Source organism: Haliotis rufescens, unplaced genomic scaffold, assembly GCF_023055435.1.
Source record: "Haliotis rufescens isolate VD_foot unplaced genomic scaffold, xgHalRufe1.0.p SCAF_53, whole genome shotgun sequence".
Classification (NCBI taxonomy): Eukaryota; Metazoa; Mollusca; class Gastropoda; order Lepetellida; family Haliotidae; genus Haliotis; species Haliotis rufescens.
In genome coordinates, this window is record NW_025964257.1 from 836,090 (window position 1) to 856,543 (window position 20,454).

The 20,454-nt window shown below is 42.3% G+C and overlaps 2 protein-coding genes across 8 annotated transcripts in view; both read right to left on the reverse strand.

Moving 5' to 3' along the window:
* Window positions 1–1,446: 1,446 nt before the first annotated feature.
* LOC124119527 lies at window positions 1,447–4,525 on the reverse strand. The gene is made up of 3 exons (XM_048385042.1): window positions 4,239–4,525; window positions 3,321–3,581; window positions 1,447–1,663 (listed from the first exon to the last, which is right to left on the reverse strand). Exons 1-3 carry the CDS (start codon window positions 4,378–4,380, stop codon window positions 1,608–1,610), a joined length of 459 nt encoding a protein of 152 aa, XP_048240999.1. The 5' UTR covers window positions 4,381–4,525; the 3' UTR covers window positions 1,447–1,607.
* Window positions 4,526–4,617: 92 nt separating this feature from the next.
* LOC124119526 overlaps window positions 4,618–20,454 on the reverse strand; it is a 114,356-nt gene continuing 98,519 nt past the window's right edge. For 6 of the 7 annotated variants that reach the window (XM_048384974.1, XM_048384976.1, XM_048384977.1 and 3 more), the window contains 2 exons: window positions 8,779–9,039; window positions 4,618–4,787 (listed from right to left, as the gene is read on the reverse strand). In XM_048384974.1, the coding sequence (XP_048240931.1) occupies window positions 4,735–4,787; window positions 8,779–9,039 (314 nt within the window). In that variant the 3' untranslated portion in view covers window positions 4,618–4,734. Of the gene's footprint in view, window positions 4,788–7,051; window positions 7,126–8,778; window positions 9,040–20,454 lie in introns of those variants that run through there. The other variant, XM_048384972.1, reaches the window with a different exon arrangement.

A 20,454-nucleotide genomic window follows, 5' to 3' on the forward strand; every position in this document is an offset into this window, starting at 1 on the left:
ATGGGCCACAGCATCTGCAGATTCAATTGTTGACTTTCTTCCCTCACGTTAGTGTCTCTTTTCTGCACCAAGTCTGGTCTCAAGATGTCGTTTCTTACTTGATATCAATAATTCATTTATGGATACCAAGAAAGAATTTATATCACAAATTTGATTTTATTATATCATGAAATGTTTACTGATATCGCAAATTAAATTGTAGATATCAATAACTGAATTTATTATACCAGATAATGTACTTTATCATCTAAAAATCAAATATGGTATAGTATCTATAGCCTTCGTGTCCGTGACCTTATGCCCATTTTGCAAAAGTTCGTGCAGATAGCTACAGTACCGTACCATTTACATATATAGATATTCAGAGGATGTCTCTGCATATATTTAGGGGCAAGCTTCGTCCCTTTATTTAATCAGTTTTCCTCCTGGCTCTGAATGTGAAATACATGCTTTACATATGTATCTTATCAATGAATTTTAATGTGATTTGAATACTATTATTTACTATTGTACTTACTTACTTGTTTTACATGAGACGTTTTATATTTATCAGAAATTACATTTATTGCTTGTAAGCTCAACACAACTGACAAATACTCAAACATATGGTAAGTAAACTATTAATGTACATTGCAAAAATATATGTTGTAAATGCCAAAATGATGTATCAAAGATCAAGTAGAAGATGTATTGACAGTAGCGCTGTGAATTTATTCAACAAGCCCGTGAAAACATCCACTGCTTTATCTCCATGTTCACCTCTCCTGGCGACCATTATGCAAAGGCCATCTTATACACGTCTACAGGTCTCTTCCTGCGGTACGGTAATTAGTAGAACCATCTACCTCAAGTGTATCCTCCATGATTAAACCTACTCTCATTAATCAAATGCTGCCCTTTCCCAGCGTCATGGCTTTCGAGCTGAGACAAAGAGAGACCCAACCATCATAAAGTAATTAGGGTCCAATAAAACCAATGCTCCGCCAAACCTCATTAACATGATCACTGAAAGTCGTACTTCAGACGTTTAATGTCAAATTACAAAAAAACATTTGAAAAGCAATAACATTTACCAGGATTATGTATTCTCTTAACACCATCGCAAAACATCATGTATAAGCCGAAACAGTACTCATACTATCCAACATACTATCTAAAAATGTGACATCAGCAAGTACATATAACAGTGTGTTTTGACACTTTTCGTCAGGATATCAAACATTTCTCACCTTCAGGTCTTTGAAAGGCAGCTATAAGTGATACACATAAGGAAGAGAATATATTGATGTCAACCTCTTTATGACGAGGAACACAGCTTTTCGGAGTAAATGCCTACTCCTTCATCAGTCGAATAAATGCCATGAATCAGAGAGCATATATATGTGCATGTAAGGACATCAAAATTAATAAGATAACAAAAGGTGGAAATTAACAAAGGGTATTGAAACTAACAAGGGAAGCCAACAGAAGGTAGAAGCTTACAAAGGAAGCCAACAGATGATTGGCGCTGATAGGTGATTAGCAATAGACAATGGAAGCCAACACTTGTGTCCCGAGTTGCAGGAAAATATTCTTCTGTCATGATCTTCATTTTGTTGCCTCGCAGGTCATATTGGTATGATCGGTGGTGGAGGAGGGTGTAGAACAGAACCGAAGCAATATGCTGAAATACAATAAAGGTTATGTAACATATAGCATCTCTGTCTGACATTACTGAGTATTATCAGAGTGCTTGAAGTAAGTTTCGTAACTAAATACATGTGCTTCATGTACATTATGATTGTAGCGAATGTTGTTAATGGGAAAAATCAGAACAAGACCTTTCGTCGCAGTTTCTTTTAACACCTCAGAAATCGTTACAGTTCACCTTGCATTTGCAATCAAATGACATCCTGTTCGGTTGAGATAAACACATACCTACTACAATACAACCTCATACCAAGTGATGTATAGTAAGATGGCTCGAGGTAGCTCATAAGATGTCCGACTTGATGTCCTGGTGATATCAAAGACATCCTGCATCGACAACCACATCTACTCCATCACCCCATGAGCGCCAACTACATCCACTCCCTCAAAACGTTGAGCAGAAACTAAATCTGCTCCAACAGCACCTGGACAACAACTACATTCACTGCATAGACATCGTAGTAATTCTCTCCAGTAAATGCACCATTGATGGTCTTAAGTCACCTTATGCTTAAACACAACTACATGGTCGTCAGATGTAAACCATAACTGGTCCAGAGAACTGACGTGACTTGTCAAGTTATATGGGTAGTTCTTATGAACAAACTTTGGTGATTGACGATGCCTCGAGGTAGCTCATAAGATCTTCCGATTTGATGTCTTGGTGATATCAAGGACATCAACTTCAATTCCCTTCCAGTTTGTGAAAACAAAATAAATGTCCAGTGCAGTACAAATTAGTCTCGTGCATCATGTCTTTATAATATAGGTCTTTAGAACTTGATCATCATATTTGGACAGTCACAAGGAACGACATGTTAAATGTGCCATTTACATACAGATATATCTTCAGGAGATTTTCAGGCTTTGGAGATGGCCTGGAGACATGATACTATATAAATACGGATGTCTCAGAATAATTCCAATACACTGGTCTTGATATACAGTTGGAAAATAATAAGGGAATGAATATAGAGAATCTCACCCGAGTGTCTTTTGATATCAAATATATCAACTCGAGTTGTAAAAATGGAAAAACTCGGAGGAGGCTTGCCGAGGACTTTTTTCACTTTCATCAATGAGTGTTGATATGCTTGATATGAAAAAAACACACGAGGGTGGGATTTTATTTGTCATCTAACATCATTCTTCCAACTTTTTTCAGTTTGTAGACAGTAATAAGCACTGTAAAAAGTACTGCTTACGGCAAGGGAAACCAGAAAGGGCTTCAAACATTGTACCCATTTCGGGAATCGAACCCGAGTCTTCGACGTGACGCACGAACGCTTTAACCACTAGGCTACCCAACCGCCCCTACTGCTAACAGCTTCAGTAGCAGCGCTATTAGTGATCTCAATTGATGTCGCTTGTTCTCACCCAAGCGATATCTCCTGTTGGAGCCAGCTTAGGGTGGTAAATAATGTTATGTTCAGACAAGTCTTTGGTCTTATTATGTTTGGTGCCCTTGTGAATTACCAAAAGGCAAAGGTAGATATAAAACTAATTTTAGAAACAAATCAACCAATTACAAACGTTATATAGATGTCATTTAGCAAACAATGTTAGAGTGCCCTTACAAATGACATAGAGACTGTTTTGTCCATTCAGGATAATTGAAAACACCATCATACCTTCATTTATTGACAGGTGGGCTGATGTCATTTCCTCCCCCACTCTGTAAGCATATTCCCCTGTGTCAGGAGGATGGACATCTGTGACAGTCAGCTGACGGCCCTTTCCATTGATAGAGATCTGTGTTTTGTCGGAATGAGTTAGTGTGACGTCGTCTCTGGTCCACTCACCGGCCTCCTCAGTGTCATCACGTAGCCTCAGTCTGAAGGTGGCCGAGTCTCCCAACATAACTGTTCTGTTCTTCAGACTAAGTTCTATACCTGGTGGCGTATTATGGAAACAATAAAAGTGTTTGTTTCTCGTTGTTTTCTAAGAATGTGATAAAATGGAAAATAGTTGGTGTTCTAAAGAGTGAGTGATTTTTGTTAATCACCGCTTTAAACAGCATTTCAGCTACAGTGTGTGTGTCAGCTTCGTATGATTTTTTAAAAAGTTGATGACGTCATATATTTTACCAAATTCTGAAAATGATTTCTCTATTCCCCAAAGACAACATTAATTCCTCTCTTTTTAAAGACAGTTATCACAAAAAGTCAACCTCCCCTGATCATGATTGTGGTAACAGAAACTAAACCCCTTCTATACATCATCATTATTGCAGAAAAAAAACCTCATTTATATCCAACCCTATCTAATAATAGGCAACATTATATCCCATATGGTTGGCCTGTTTTATTTCGATAAAAATAAAATTTATACCAAGATAAGCTTGAAAGAAATAATTATGTTTCAGATTGCTGAAAAAATCACATTGCAAGCCACAAAAAAACCCATTGTTGCAAGATGTTGTATAAAAGAAATATTTAGGCTCATCAGTCTTAATCCAAAAACGATATCTTTTTCTGTAGCTGAAAAAATACAAAATCCCGGACCATCCAGATTATCAAAGGTAGGTCTGTAAGTGTCGCAATGCTTACCATCTGTTATTAAATTGGTAAACACACGAAGGTTATTGCAGTTCGTTCTGATGACGGTTGCGCCTGCAACAACAATATTGATACACGCGCTGATGATACAGGTTCGAAACAGAAGACAACGTTTAACACAGGCTTTAGTCATCAAAACATAACCAGTACTGAGACTAAATGAGAACACATGGTCCAATGTTGCCACTGGAACTTCTTCCGCCGTCCAGTATCTCCTGTGTACTTATTGTGTCACACAGGGTCGTTCTTTGTCATTCGAGTAAATATTTACAGCTAAAATGTATGCGTGTGTGTGTGTGTGTGTGTGTGTGTGTATGGTTCTTGTCATTACCTACCAGTGTATATCCGGCACAGCACCAAGATACCTGTGTGACCTCAATCAAGTGCACCAGCCTACAGGATCACTGCGATCACAATCCCAGCTTTTGTGTAGTGTTCCAAGATTAGGAACGAGTTCATAGAATGGCAGGAACACGAAAATAATGTTCTATATATTACCGACTGGTGGAAGAGGGCGTTGCACAGAACCGAAGCAATATGCTGAAATACAAAAAAAGGTTATGTAACAGATACTTCTCCGTCTGACATTACTGAGTATTATCAGAGCGCTTGAAGTAAGTTTCGAACTAAATACATGTGCTTCATGTACATTACGATTGTAGCGAATGTCGTATATTGGCAAAAATCAGAACAAGACCTTTCGTTGCAGTTTCTTTTAACGCCTCAGATATCGTTACAGTTCACCTTGGATTTGCTATTAAATGACATCCCGTTCAGTTGAGATAAACACATACGTACTACAATACAACCTCATACCAAGTGATGTATAGTAAGATTGCTCGAGGTAGCTAATAAGATCTTCCGACATGATGTCCTGGTGATATCAAAGAAATCCTTGATCGACAACCACATCTACTCCATCACCCCCATGAGCGCCAACTACATCCACTCCCTCAAAACGTTGAGCAGAAACTAAATCTGCTCCAACAGCGGCTGGACAACAACTACATTCACTGCACAGACATCGTAGTAATTCTCTCCAGTAAATGCACCATTGATGGTCTTAAGTCACCTTATGCTTAAACACAACTACATGGTCGTCAGATGTAAACCATAACTGGTCCAGAGAACTGACGTGACTTGTCAAGTTATATGGGTAGTTCTTATGAACAAACTTTGGTGATTGACGATGCCTCGAGATAGCTCATAAGATCTTCCGATTTGTTGTCCGGGTGTTATCAAGGACATAAATTTCAATTCCCTTCCAGTTTGTGAAAACAAAATAAATGTCCAGTGCAGTACAAATTAGTCTCGTGCATCATGTCTTTATAATATAAGTCTTTAGACCTTGATCATCATAATTGGATAATCACAAGATCGACATGTTTAATGTGCCATTTACATACAGATAATTCTTCAGGAGATTTTTAGGCTTTGGAGATGGCCTGGAGACATGATACTATATAAATACGGATGTCTCAGAATAATTCCAATACACTGGTCTTGATATACAGTTGGAAAATAATAAGGGAATGAATATAGAGAATCTCACCCGAGTGTCTTTTGATATCAAATATATCAACTCGAGTTGTAAAAATGGAAAAACTCGGAGGAGGCTTGCCGAGGACTTTTTTCACTTTTATCAATGAGTGTTGATATGCTTGATATGAAAAAAACACACGAGGGTGGGATTTTATTTGTCATCTAACATCATTCTTCCAACTTTTTCAATTTGTAGACAGTAATAAGCACTGTAAAAAGTACTGCTTACGGGAAGGGAAACCAGAAAGGGTTTCACACATTGTACCCATTTCGGGAATCGAACCCGAGTCTTCGACGTGACGTGCGAACGCTTTAACCACTAGGCTACCAAACCGCCCCTTCTGCTAACAGCTTCAGTAGCAGCGCTATTAGTGATCTCATTTGATGTCGCTTGTTCTCACCCAAGCGATTTCTCCTGTTGGAGCCAGCTTAAACCCCTTCTATACATCATCATTATTGCGGAAAATAAAACTCATTTATATCCAACCCTAGCTAATAATAGGCAACATTATATCCCATTTGGTTTGCCTGTTTTTTTTTCGATAAAAATAAAATTTATACCAGGAAAAGCTTGAAAGAAATAATTATGTTTCAGATTGCTGAAAAAATCACATTGCAAGCCACAAAAAAACCCATTGTTGCAAGATGTTCTGTATAAAAGAAATATTTAGGCTCATCAGTCTTAATCCAAAAACGATATCTCGTTCTGTAGCTGAAACAATACAAAATCCCAGACCATACAGATTATCAAAGGTAGGTCCGTAAGGGTCGCCATGCTTACCATCTGTTTATAAATTGGTAAACACAAGAAAGTTATCGCAAAACGCGGTGGGGACGGCTGCGCCTGCAACAACAATATTGATACACGCGCTGATGGTACAGGTTCGAAACAGAAGACAACGTTTAACACAGGCTTTAGTCATCAAAACATAACCAGTACTGAGACTAAATGAGAACACATGGTCCAATGTTGCCACTGGAACTTCTTCCGCCGTCCAGTATCTCCTGTGTACTTATTGTGTCACACAGGGTCGTTCTTTGTCATTCGAGTAAATATTTACAGCTAAAATGTATGCGTGTGTGTGTGTGTGTGTGTGTGTGTGTGTGTGTATGGTTCTTGTCATTACCTACCAGTGTATATCCGGCACAGCACCAAGATACCTGTGTGACCTAATTTAAGTGCACCAGCCTACAGGATCTCTGCGATCACAATCCCAGCTTTTGTGTAGTGTTCCAAGATTAGGAACGAGTTCATAGAATGGCAGGAACACGAAAATAATGTTCTATATATTACCGGGTGGTGGAGAAGGGTGTTGAACAGAACCGAAGCAATATGCTGAAATACAATAAACGTTATGTAACATATAGCATCTCTGTCTGACATTACTGAGTATTATCAGAGCGCTTGAAGTAAGTTTCGAACTAAATACATGTGCTTCATGTACATTACGATTGTAGCGAATGTCGTATATTGGCAAAAATCAGAACAAGACCTTTCGTCGAAGTTTCTTTTAATGCCTCAGAAATTGTTACAGTTCACCTTGCATTTGCTATCAAATGACATCCCGTTCGGTTGAGATAAACACATACGTACTATAATACAACCTCATACCAAGTGATGTATAGTAAGATGGCTCGAGGTAGCTAATAAGATCCCTCGACTTGATGTCCTGGTGATATCAAAGACATCCTGGATCGACAACTACATCTACTCCATCACCCCCATGAGCGCCAACTACATCCACTCCCTCAAAACGTTGAGCAGAAACTAAATCTGCTCCAACAGCACCTGGACAACAACTACATTCACTGCACAGACATCGTAGTAATTCTCTCCAGTAAATGCACCATTGATGGTCTTAAGTCACCTTATGCTTAAACACAACTACATGGTCGTCAGATTAAACCATGATTGGTCCAGAGACCTGACGTGACTTGTCAAGTTATATGGGTAGTTCTTATGAACAAACTTTGGTGATTGACGATGCCTCGAGGTAGCTCATGAGATCTTCTGATTTGTTGTCCGGGTGATATCGAGGACATCAATTTCAATTCCCTTCCAGTTTGTGAAAACAAAATAAATGTCCAGTGCAGTACAAATTAGTCTCGTGCACCATGTCTTTATAATATAAGTCTTTAGACCTTGATCATCATATTTGGACAATCACAAGGAACGACATGTTTAATGTGCCATTTACATACAAATATATCTTCAGGAGATTTTCAGGCTTTGGAGATGGCCTGGAGACATGATGGTATATAAATACCGATGTCTCAGAATAAGCCTAATACACTGGTCTTGATATACAGTTGGAAAATAATAAGGGAATGAATATAGAGAATCTCACCCGAGTGTCTTTTGATATCAAATATATCAACTCGAGTTGTAAAAATGGAAAAACTCGGAGGAGGCTTGCCGAGGACTTTTTTCACTTTCATCAATGAGTGTTGATATGCTTGATATGAAAAAAACACACGAGGGTGGGATTTTATTTGTCATCTAACATCATTCTTCCAACTTTTTCAGTTTGTAGACAGTAATAAGCACTGTAAAAAGTACTGCTTACAGGAAGGGAAACCAGAAAGGGCTTCACACATTGTACCCATTTCGGGAATCGAACCCGAGTCTTCGACGTGACGTACGAACGCTTTAACCACTAGGCTACCCAACGCCCCTACTGCTAACAGCTTCAGTAGCAGCGCTATTAGTGATCTCATTTGATGTCGCTTGTTCTCACCCAAGCGATATCTCCTGTTGGAGCCAGCTTAGGGTGGTAAATAATGTTATGTTCAGACAAGTCTTTGGTCTTATTATGTTTGGTGCCCTTGTGAATTACCAAAAGGCAAAGGTAGATATAAAACTAATTTTAGAAACAAATCAACCAATTACAAACGTTATATAGATGTCATTTAGCTAACAATGTTAAGTCCTTACAAATGACATGGAAACTGTTTTGTCCATTCAGGATAATTGAAAACACCATCATACCTTCATTTATTGACAGGTGGGCTGATGTCATTTCCTCCCCCACTCTGTAAGCATATTCCCCTGTATCAGGAGGATGGACGTCTGTGACAGTCAGCTGACGGCCCCTTCCATTGATAGAGATTTGTGTTTTGTCGGAATGAGTTAGTGTGACGTCGTCTCTGGTCCACTCACCGGCCTCCTCAGTGTCATCACGTAGCCTCAGTCTGAAGGTGGCCGAGTCTCCAAACATTACTGTGCTGTTCCTCAGACTAAGTTCTATACCTGGTGGCGTATTATGGAAACAATAAAAGTGTTTGTTAATCGTTATTTTCTAAGAATGTGATAAAATGGAAAATAGTTGGTGTTCTAAAGAGTGAGTGATTTTTTTTTAACACCGCTTTAAACAGCATTTCAGCTACAGTGTGTGTGTCAGCTTCGTATGGTTTTAAAAAAGTTGATGACGTCATATATTTAACCAATTTCCGAACATGATTTATCTATTCCCCAAAGACAACTTTAATTCCTCTCTTTTTAAAGATAGTTATCACAAAAAGTCAACCTCCCCTGATCATGATGTTGATAACAGAAACTGAACCCCTTCTATACATCATCATTATTGCGGAAAATAAAACTCATTTATATCCAACCCTAGCTAATAATAGGCAACATTATATCCCATATGGTTGGCCTGGTTTTTTTTCGATAAAAATAAAATTTATACCAGAAAAAAGATTGAAAGAAATAATTATGTTTCAGATTGCTGAAAAAATCACATTGCAAGCCCCCCAAAAAACCATTGTTGCAAGCTGTTCTGTATAAAAGAAATATTTAGGCTCATCAGTCTTAATCCCAAAATGATATCTCGTTCTGTAGCTGAAAAAATACAAAATTCCAGACCATACAGATTATCAAAGGTATGTCCGTAAGTGGCGCCATGCTTACCATCTGTTCTAAATGGGTAAACACAAGAAAGTCTTCGCACATCGCACGTGATTCGCCGGCTCTCTGTGCTACAATAATATTGATACACGCGCTGATGATACAGGTTCGAAACAGAAGACAACGTTAAACACAGGCTTTAGGCATTAATCCATAACCAGTACTGAGACTAAATGAGAACACATGGTCCAATGTTGCCACTGGAACTTCTTCCGCCGTCCAGTATCCCCTGTGTACTTATTGTGTCACACAGGGTCGTTCTTTGTCATTCGAGTAAATATTTACAGCTAAAATGTGTGTGTGTGTGTGTGTGTGTGTGTGTGTGTGTGTGTATGTGTGTGTGTGTGTGTTTGTGTGTGTGTGTGTGTGTGTGTGTGTGTGTGTGCTCGAACAGCTATGACGTCGTTTCTAGTGTGACGTCATTCCGACCCAACGTCACAATAAGGTCCGAATGACGTCAACAATGCTGTCCGAATGATGGAAACAATACACTGTTGTCTCGTGACGTCATATGACATAATGCAAGAAGTGGTAAGAATACTACACTCATTCTCGTTAGATACCATTTTTACGAAACGAGTGGACTTTCGTAAAAATGGTATCTTACGAGAATGAGTGTGGTATTTTATTTATTACCCATGTCATAATATGTATTTTAATGAAAATACATAAAAACTTTCGTTCGTTGACAGACCAAACTGAAACCGGTTGCAAAATCTGGTCGCGCATGATTATTGATACATGCCCATTGTTGACATTTTTATGCATACGCATAACAGCATGCTCTTGCTGATGTGTTTGCAAACATAACAGCACCGACGCTCAAGGTCCGTTTGGTAGAATTTTTTCAACTTTTGGTAATCAAGCGCCATGTTGTTAGTACGCAGGACACCTATAAGACAATTTTATAAGTCACATTAGCGCCGCTCTTTGAATATTGGACCAACGGTCCCGGCTGTGCAATCAAAATGGTTCGGTTTTCTTGATCTATCAATTGAATTTATATCCTGTCCGTACCATTTTGGAAAAGGGAAGTCAGAGTGTTCGAAAAAGACATTCATGGTAACTGTTCCACCCTAAACTGAAGACGTGAACATCAACAAACTCCAGTCTGTTTGCATGTCAGTGATAGCTTCGAACGAAGGGCAAGGTCACCACCGGAATAAGAAAAGACAACCGTGATCTACTCATAGCGTTTTGAGCTAGAGATAGGGAATGTTATTGTTCACATTTGGGATGTTTTGGATCACATAAGTCAGGCACACTTCTATGGAGTTTTCGAATGATTAGTATCGGAACTGTTCACCTTTAGTGATCTGGTCGTGCAGTCGTGTATGTTCATTCATGAACTAACACCTCCGGAAGCAATGTCATAAAATACGTTTCGAATGGCGACACTGATGGCACAACCGGAGCATCGAACGTAGGTCTAGATATCTGTCCAGATAGTTTAAAATGACTTCATTTCACCACGCTCAACCTTTTATGTTAAATCAAATTGAAAGTTGCGAAAGTGGTCGGGTGCGTTACGTTCATTTGGACACTCGATCCATCGGTAGACATTGCATATAGATATGCATGGCTCGATTAGTTAATATCTGCAGTAGCTCTATGCATAACTAATATAAAATGCAAAGCGAATTTTATGCGTGTGACGATCTTCTTTGGTTTAATAAAGTGTGTGTAAATGTCTCTCCCTTTCGTGAGATTCCTTTAGTTCTGCTTTAAAGCTTTATAATGACGTCTCGCGATTTTTTTATGAATGAAAAAAGTAGTTCCGGTATGATGGAGGTCACGGTTATCCAATCAAAACCAATAAAACGAGGTCAACATTGTACGACACACGTTTGACGTACGGATTTAGTATCTTACCACCTGTATCTTCACCACGTGGGTAATAAATGACTTTTATGAACCCCGATATGTTTGCCCTTGTAGGTAAAAAATAGTATTATCCCATGTTTGTATCACGAATCAAGTAAACCGTATGTTGTTACATGATGTACCCTGGTTCCTTGTGTCATAGTGTTACACTGTGCTTGTTTGACTGTTTCTTGTTTTACGCCGCATTCAGCAGAAGTCCAGCTATACGGAGGCGGTCTGTAAATAATTGAGGCTGGAACAGACAATCTAGGGACTGACACTGTTGGAGTACACAGAACCGGAAGAGTTGACGGCATTTACTATTCCATGCAATGTTCCAGCATGAATTACTAAATCAGTCAACAATATTTTGTAGGTTTCTCATTTCTAATGGATGTAGAAGTGTTGGTGAGATAGGTGTTTGTGGGACAGGTGTTGCCGAAACTTGTGTTGGTGAGATAAGTGTTTGTGAGACAGGTGGTGGTGAGACAAGTGTTTGTGATACAGGTGGTAGTGAGACAGGTGTCGGTGAGACAGGTGTCGGTGATGCAGTTGGTGATGAGACAGGTGGTGGTGAGACAGGTGTCGGTGAGACAGGTGTCGGTGATAGAGACTGTGGTGAAACAGGTGTCGGTGATACAGGTGGTGATGAGACAGGTGGTGGTGAGACAGGTGGTGGTGAGACAGGTGGAGGTGAGACAGGTGGTGGTGAGACAGGTGGTGGTGAGACAGGTGGTGGTGAGACAGGTGGAGGTGAAACAGGTGGTGGTGAGACAGGTGGTGGTGAGACAGGTGGCGGTGAGACAGGTGTCGGTGATACAGGTGGTGGTGAGACAGGTGGCGGTGAGACAGGTGGCGGTGATACAGGTGGTGGTGAGACAGGTGGCGGTGAGGCATGTGTTTGTGGAAGAGGTGGTGGTGAGGCAGGTGGTGATGAGACAGGTGTCGGGGAGACACGTGGCGGTGAGACAGGTGGTGATGAGACAGGTTGCGGTGAGACAGGTGGTGATGAGACAGGTGGTGTGAGACAGGTGGTGGTGACACAGGTGGTGGTGAGACAGGTGTCGATGAGACAGGTGTCGGTGATACAGGTGGTGATGAGACAGGTGGTGGTGAGACAGGTGGTGGTGAGACAGGTGTCGGTGAGACAGGTGGTGATGAGACAGGTGGTGGTGAGACAGGTGGTGGTGAGACAGGTGTCGGTGAGACAGGTGGTGATGAGACAGGTGGTGGTGATACAGGTGGTGATGAGACAGGTGGTGGTGAGAGAGGTGGTGATGAGACAGGTGGTGGTGACACAGGTGGTGGTGAGACAGGTCGCGGTGAGACAGGTGGTGGTGAGACATGTGTTTGTGATACAGGTAGTGGTGAGAAATGTGTTTGTGAAAGAGGTGGTGGTGAGGCAGGTGGTGATGAGACAGGTGTCGGGGAGACACGTGGCGGTGAGACAGGTGGTGGTGTGACAGGTGGCGGTGAGATATGTGGTGGTGAGACAGGTGTTGGTGAGACAGGTGTTGGTGAGACAGGTTGCGGTGAAACAGGTGGTGGTGAGACAGGTGGTGGTGAGACAGGTGGTGGTGAGACAGGTGGTGTGAGACAGATGGTGGAGAGACAGGTGGTGGTGAGATAGGTGGTTGTGAGACAGGTGGTGGTGAAACAGGTGGTGGTGAGACAGGTGGTGTGAGGCAGGTGGCGGTGAGACAGATGGTGGTGAGACAGGTGGTGGTGAGATAGGTGGTGGTGAGACAGGTGGTGGTGAAACAGGTGGCGGCGAGACAGGTGGTGGTGATACAGGTGGCGGTGAGACAGGTGGTGTGAGACAGGTGGTGGTGAGATAGGTGGTGGTGAAACAGGTGGTGGTGAAACAGGTGGCGGTGAGACAGATGGTGGTGAGACAGGTGGTGGTGAGACAGGTGGCGGTGAAACAGGTGGTGTGAGACAGGTGGTGGTGAGACAGGTGGTGGTGAGACAGGTGGCGGTGAGACAGATGGTGGTGAGACAGGTGGTCGTGAGATAGGTGGTGGTGAGACAGGTGGTGGTGAAACAGGTGGCGGTGAGACAGGTAGCGGTGAGACAGGTGTTCATGAGACAGCTTTTGGTGAGAGCGGTGTTTGTTAGACAGTTATTGATGGTACAGGCGTTGACGTGCAAGTGTTGGTGAGACAGGTGTTTGTTTGACAGGTGTTGGTGTGAGCGGTGTTTGTAAGACAGTTGTTGATCGCACAGGCGTTGACGAGCAAGTGTTTGTGAGAGAGGTGTTGGTGAGACAGGTGTTTGTTTGACAGGTGTTGGTGAAACAGGTGTTTTTAGATGTGACAATGTCAAGCAATAATACAGCTAGACCGTGAAAGTGTCAGGCAGTAGCACAACTAGACTGTGACAGTGTCAGGTAGTGGTACAACTAGACTGTGACAGTGTCAAGCAGTAATACAACTAGACTGTGACGGTGTCAAGCAGTAATGCAACTAGACTGTGACAGTGTCAAGCAATAACACAACTTATCTGTGACAGTGTCAAGACGTAATACGACTAGACTGTGACAGTGTCAAGCAGTAGTACAAGGAGATTGTGACAGTGTCAAGTAGTAATACAACTAGACTGTGACAGAGTCAGACAGTAATACAAATAGACTATGACAGTGTCAGGCAGTAATACAACTAGACTTTGAAAGTGTCAGGCAGTAGTACAACTAGACTGCGACAGTGTCAGGCAGTAATACAACTAGACTGACAGAGCCCGGAAGTAATACAGCTAGACTGTGACAGTGTCAGGCAGTACTACAACTAGACTGTGACAGTGTGAGGCAGTAATACAACTAGACTGTGACAGTGTCAGACAGCAATGCAACTAGACTGTGACAGTGTCAGGCAGTGGTACAACTAGACTGTGACAGTGTCATACGGTAATACAACTAGACTGTGACAGTGTCAGGTAGTAGTACAACTAGAATATGACAGTGTCAGGCAGTAATACAACTACACTGCGACAGTGTCAGGCAGTAGTACAACTAGACTGTGAGAGTGTCAGGCAGTAATACAACTACACTGCGGCACTGTCAGGCAGTAACACTATTAGACTGTGACAGCGTCAGACAGCAATACAACTAGACTGTACCAGTGTCAGGTAGTAGTACAACTAAACTGTGACAGTGTCGGGTAGAAATACAACTAGACTGTGAAAGTGTCAGGCAGTAGTACAACTAGACTGCGACAGTGTCAGGCAGTAATACAACTAGACTTAGAAAGTGTCAGGCAGTAGTACAACTAGACTGCGACAGTGTCAGGCAGTAATACAACTAGACTGACAGAGCCCGGAAGTAATACAGCTAGACTGTGACAGTGTCAGGCAGTACTACAACTAGACTGTGATAGTGTCAAGCAGTAATACAACTAGATTGACAGCGCCAGGAAGTAATACAGCTAGACTGTGAAAGTGTCAGGCAGTAGTACAAATAGACTGTGACATTGTCAGGGAGTAATACAACTAGAATGACAGCTCCAGGAAGTAATACGGCTAGACTGTGACAGCGTCAGGCAGTAGCACAACTAGACTGTGACAGTGTCAGACAGTGGTACAACTAGACTGTGACAGTATCATGCACTGATACAACTACACTGTGACAGTGTCAGGCAGAAATACAACTAGACTGTGACAGTGTCAGGCAGAAGCACAACTAGACTGTGACAGTGTCAGGCAGTAGCACAACTAGACTGTGACAGTGTCAGACAGTGGTACAACTAGACTGTGACAGTATCAGGCACTGATACAACTTGACTGTGACAGCACCAGGCAGTAGTACAACTAGGCTGTGACAGTTTCAAGCAGTGATGCAACTACACTGTGACAGTGTCAGGCAGTAATACAACTAGATTGTGATAGTGTCAGACAGCAATACAACTAGACTGTGACAGTGTCAGGCAGTGGTACAACTAGACTGTGACAGTGTCAGGCAGCCGTAAAACTAGACTGTGACAGTGTCAAGCAATAATACAACTCGACTGTGACAGTGTCAGGCAGTGGTACAACTAGACTGTGACAGTGTCAGGCAGCGGTACAACTAGACTGTGACAGTGTCAAGCAGTAATACAACTCGACTGTGACAGTGTCAGGCAGTAATAAAACTACACTGCGACAGTGTCAGGCAGTAGTACAACTAGACTGTGACAGTATCAGGCACTGATACAACTAGACTGTGACAGCACCAGCCAGTAGTACAACTAGGCTGTGACAGTGTCAGGCAGTGGTACAACTAGACTGTGAAAGTAACAAGCACTGATACAACTACACTGTGACAGTGTCAGGCAGTAATACAACTAGACTAAGACAGTGTCAGGAAGTAGGACAATTAGACTGTGACAGCGTCAGACAGCAATACAACTAGACTGTACCAGTGTCAGGTTGTAGTACAACTAGACTGTGACAGTGTCAGGCAGTAATACAACTACACTGCGTCACTGTCAGGCAGTAATACAATTAGACTGTGACAGCGTCAGACAGCAATACAACTAGACTGTACCAATGTCAGGTAGTAGTACAACTAAACTGTGACAGTGTCAAGTAGTAATACAACTAGACTGTGACAGTGTCAGGCAGTAATACAACTAGACTAAGACAGTGTCAGGAAGTAGGACAATTAAACTGTGACAGTGTCGGGTAGAAATACAACTAGACTGTGACAGTGTCAGGCAGTAATACAACTAGACTGTGAAAGTGTCAGGCAGTAGTACAACTAGACTGCGACAGTGTCAGGCAGTAATACAATTAGACTGTGACAGTGTCAGGCAGTAATACAACTAGACTGTGAAAGTGTCATGCAGTATTACAACTAGACTGCGACAGTGTCAGGCAGTAATTCAACTAGACTGACAGCGCCCGGAAGTAATACAGCTAGACTGCGACAGTGTCAGGCAGTAGTTCAACTAGATTGTGATAGTGTCAAGCAGTAATACAACTAGATTGACAGCGCCAGGAAGTAATACAGCTGAATGTGAAAGTGTCAGGCAGTAGTACAACTAGACTGTGACAGTGTCAGGGAGTAATACAGCTAGAATGACAGCGCCAGGAAGTAATACAGCTGAATGTGAAAGTGTCAGGCAGTAGCACAACTAGACTGTGACAGTGTCAGGCAGTAGCACAACTAGACTGTGACAGTGTCAGGCAGTGGTACAACTAGACTGTGACAGTATCAGGCACTGATACAACAAGACTGTGACAGTGTCAGGCAGCAATACAACTAGACTGTGACAGTGTCAGGCAGTAGCACAACTAGACTGTGACAGTGTCAGGCAGTAGCACAACTAGACTGTGACAGTGTCATGCAGTAATACAACTACACTGTGACAGTGTCAAGCAGTAATACAACTAGACTGTGATAGTGTCAGACAGCAATACAACTCGACTGTGACAGTGTCAGGCAGTGGTACAACTAGACTGTTACTGTGTCAGGCAGCCGTAAAACTAGACTGTGACAGTGTCAAGCAATAATACAACTTGACTGTGACAGTGTCAGGCAGTGGTACAACTAGACTGTGACAGTGTCAGGCAGCGGTACAACTAGACTGTGACAGTGTCAAGCAGTAATACAACTCGACTTTGACAGTGTCAGGCAGTGGTACAACTAGACTGTGACAGTGTCAGGCAGCAATACAACTAGACTGTGACAGTGTCAAGCAGTAATACAACTAGACTGTGACAGTGTCAGACAGCAATACACCTCGACTGTGACAGTGTCAGGCAGTAATACAACTAGACTGTGATAGTGTCAGACAGCAATACAACTAGACTGTGACAGTGTCAGGCAGTAATACAACTGGACTGTGACAGTGTGAGGCAGTAATATAACTAGACTGTGACAGTGTCAGGCAGTAATACAACTAGACTGTGACAGTGTCAGGCAGTTATACAACTAGACTGTGACAGTGTCATGCAACAATACAACTAGACTGTGACAGTGTCAGGCAGTATTACAACTAGACTGCGACAGTGTCAGGCAGTAATACAACTAGACTGACAGCGCCAGGAAGTAATACAGCTAGACTGTGACAGTGTCAGGCAGTAGTTCAACTAGACTGTGATAGTGTCAAGCAGTAATACAACTAGATTGACAGCGCCAGGAAGTAATACAGCTGAATGTGAAAGTGTCAGGCAGTAGTACAACTAGACTGTGACAATGTCAGGGAGTAATACAACTAGAATGACAGCGCCAGGAAGTAATACAACTAGACTGCGACAGTGTCAGGCAGTAGCACAACTAGACTGTGGCAGTGTCAGGCAGTGGTACAACTAGACTGTGACAGTATCAGGCACTGATACAACTAGACTGTGACAGTGTCAGGCAGCAATACAACTAGACTGTGACAGTGTCAGGCAGTAGCACAACTAGACTGTGACAGTGTCAGGCAGTAGCACAACCAAACAGTGACAGTGTCAGACACCAATACAACTAGGCTGTGACAGTATCAGGCACTGATACAACTAGACTGTGAGAGCACCAGGCAGTAGTACAACTAGACTGTGATAGTGTCAGACAGCAATACAACTCGACTGTGACAGTGTCAGGCAGTGGTAAAACTAGACTGTGACAGTGTCAGGCAGCCGTAAAACTAGACAGTGACAGTGTCAAGCAATAATACAACTTGACTGTGACAGTGTCAGGCAGCGGTACAACTAGACTGTGACAGTGTCAAGCAGTAATACAACTCGACTTTGACAGTGTCAGGCAGTGGTACAACTAGACTGTGACAGTGTCAGGCAGCAATACAACTAGACTGTGATAGTGTCAGACAGCAATACACTTCGACTGTGACAGTGTCAGGCAGTAATACAACTAGACTGTGATAGTGTCAGACAGCAATACAACTAGACTGTGACAGTGTGAGGCAGTAATACAACTAGGCTGTGACAGTGTGAGGCAGTAATATAACTAGACTGTGACAGTGTCAGGCAGTAATACAACTAGACTGTGACAGTGTCAGGCAGTTATACAACTAGACTGTGACAGTGTCATGCAACAATACAACTAGACTGTGACAGTGTCAGGCAGTTATACAACTAGACTGTGACAGTGTCAGGCAGTGGTACAACTAGACTGTGACAGTATCAAGCACTGACACAACTACACTGTGACAGTGTCAGGCAGTAATACAACTACACGGTGACATTGTCAAGCAGTAATACAACTAGACTGTGATAGGTTCAGACAGCAATACAACTCGACTGTGACAGTGTCAGGCAGTAATACAACTAGACTGTGACAGTGTCAGGCAGTTATACAACTAGACTGTGACAGTGCCATGCAGCAATACAAGTAGACTGTGACAGTGTCAGGCAGTGGTACAACTAGACTGTGACAGTGTCAGGCAGTAATAGATCTAGACTGTGACAGTGTCAGGCAGTAATACAACTAGACTGTGACAGTGTCAGGCAGTTATACAACTAGACTGTGACAGTGTCAGGCAGTGGTACAACTAGACTGTGACAGTGTCAGGCAGTAATAGATCTAGACTGTGACAGTGTCAGGCAGTAATACATCTAAACTGTGACAGTGTCAGGCAGTTATACAACTAGACTGTGACAGTGTCATGCAGTAATAGAACTAGGCTGTGACAGTGTCAGGCAGTTATACAACTCGACTGTGACAGTGTCAGACAGTGTTACAACTAGGCTGTGACAGTGTCAGGCAGTAGTAAAACTAGACTGTGATAGTCTCAGGCAATAATACAACTAGACTGTGACAGTTTCAGGTAGTGGTACAACTAGACTGTGACAGCGTCAGGCAGTAATACAACTAGACTGTGACAGTGTCAGGCAGTAATACAACTAGGCTGTGACAGTGTCAGGTAGTAGTACAACTAAACTGTGACAGTGTCAAGTAGTAATACAACTAGACTGTGAGAGTGTCAGGCAGTAATGCAACTAGTCTGCGACAGTGTCACGCAGTAATACAACTAGACTGTGACAGTGTCAGGCAGTAGCACAACTAGACTGTGATAGTGTCAGGCAGTGATAGAACTAGACTGTGACATTTTCAGGCAGTAATACAACTAGACTGTGACAGTGTCAGGCAGTAGTACAACTAGACTGTGACAGAGTCAGGCAGTAACACAATTAGACTGTGATAGTGTCAGATGGTAGTACAACTAAACTGTGACAGTGTCAAACACCAATACAACTAAACTGTGACAGTGTCAGGCAGTGGTACAACTAGACTGTGACAGTGTCAGGCAGTAATACAACTAGACTGTGACAGTGTCAGGCAGTAATACAACTAGACTGCGACAGTGTCAGGCAGTAATAGAACTAAACTGTGACAGTGTCAAGTAGTAATACAACTAGACTGTGACAGTGTCAGGTAGTAGTACAACTTAACTGTGACAGTGTCCAGTAGTAATACAATTAGACTGTGACAGTGTCAGGCAGTAATACAACTAGACTGTGGCAGTGTCAGGCAGCAATACAACTAGACTGTGACAGAGTCAGGCAGTAGCATAATTAGACTGTGACAGTGTCAGGTAGTAGTACAACTAAACTGTGACAGTGTCAGACAGCAATACAACTAGACTATGACAGTGTCAGGCAGTTGTACAATTAGACTGTGACAGTGTCAGGCAGTAATACAACTACACTGTGACAGTGTCAAACAGTAATACAACTAGACTGTGATAGTGTCAGACAGCAATACAACTCGACTGTGACAGTGTCAGGCAGTGGTACAACTAGACTGTGACAGTGTCAGGCAGCCGTAAAATTAGACTGTGACAGTGTCAAGCAATAATACAACTTGACTGTGACAGTGTCAGGCAGTGGTACAACTAGACTGTGACAGTGTCAGGCAGCGGAACAACTAGACTGTGACAGTGTCAAGCAGTAATACAACTCGACTTTGACAGTGTCAGG

Excerpts from the sequence above, each read along its gene's own strand:
- LOC124119527 (XM_048385042.1), bottom strand. The coding sequence starts at position 4,380 with ATGACTAAAGCCTGTGTTAAACGTTGTCTTCTGTTTCGAACCTGTATC. Across the intron at positions 3,582-4,238 it reads TACCAATTTAATAACAGATG|GTATAGAACTTAGTCTGAAG; the intron begins GTAAGCATTGCG and ends ATACGCCACCAG. Across the intron at positions 1,664-3,320 it reads CCACCTGTCAATAAATGAAG|CATATTGCTTCGGTTCTGTT; the intron begins GTATGATGGTGT and ends ATTGTATTTCAG.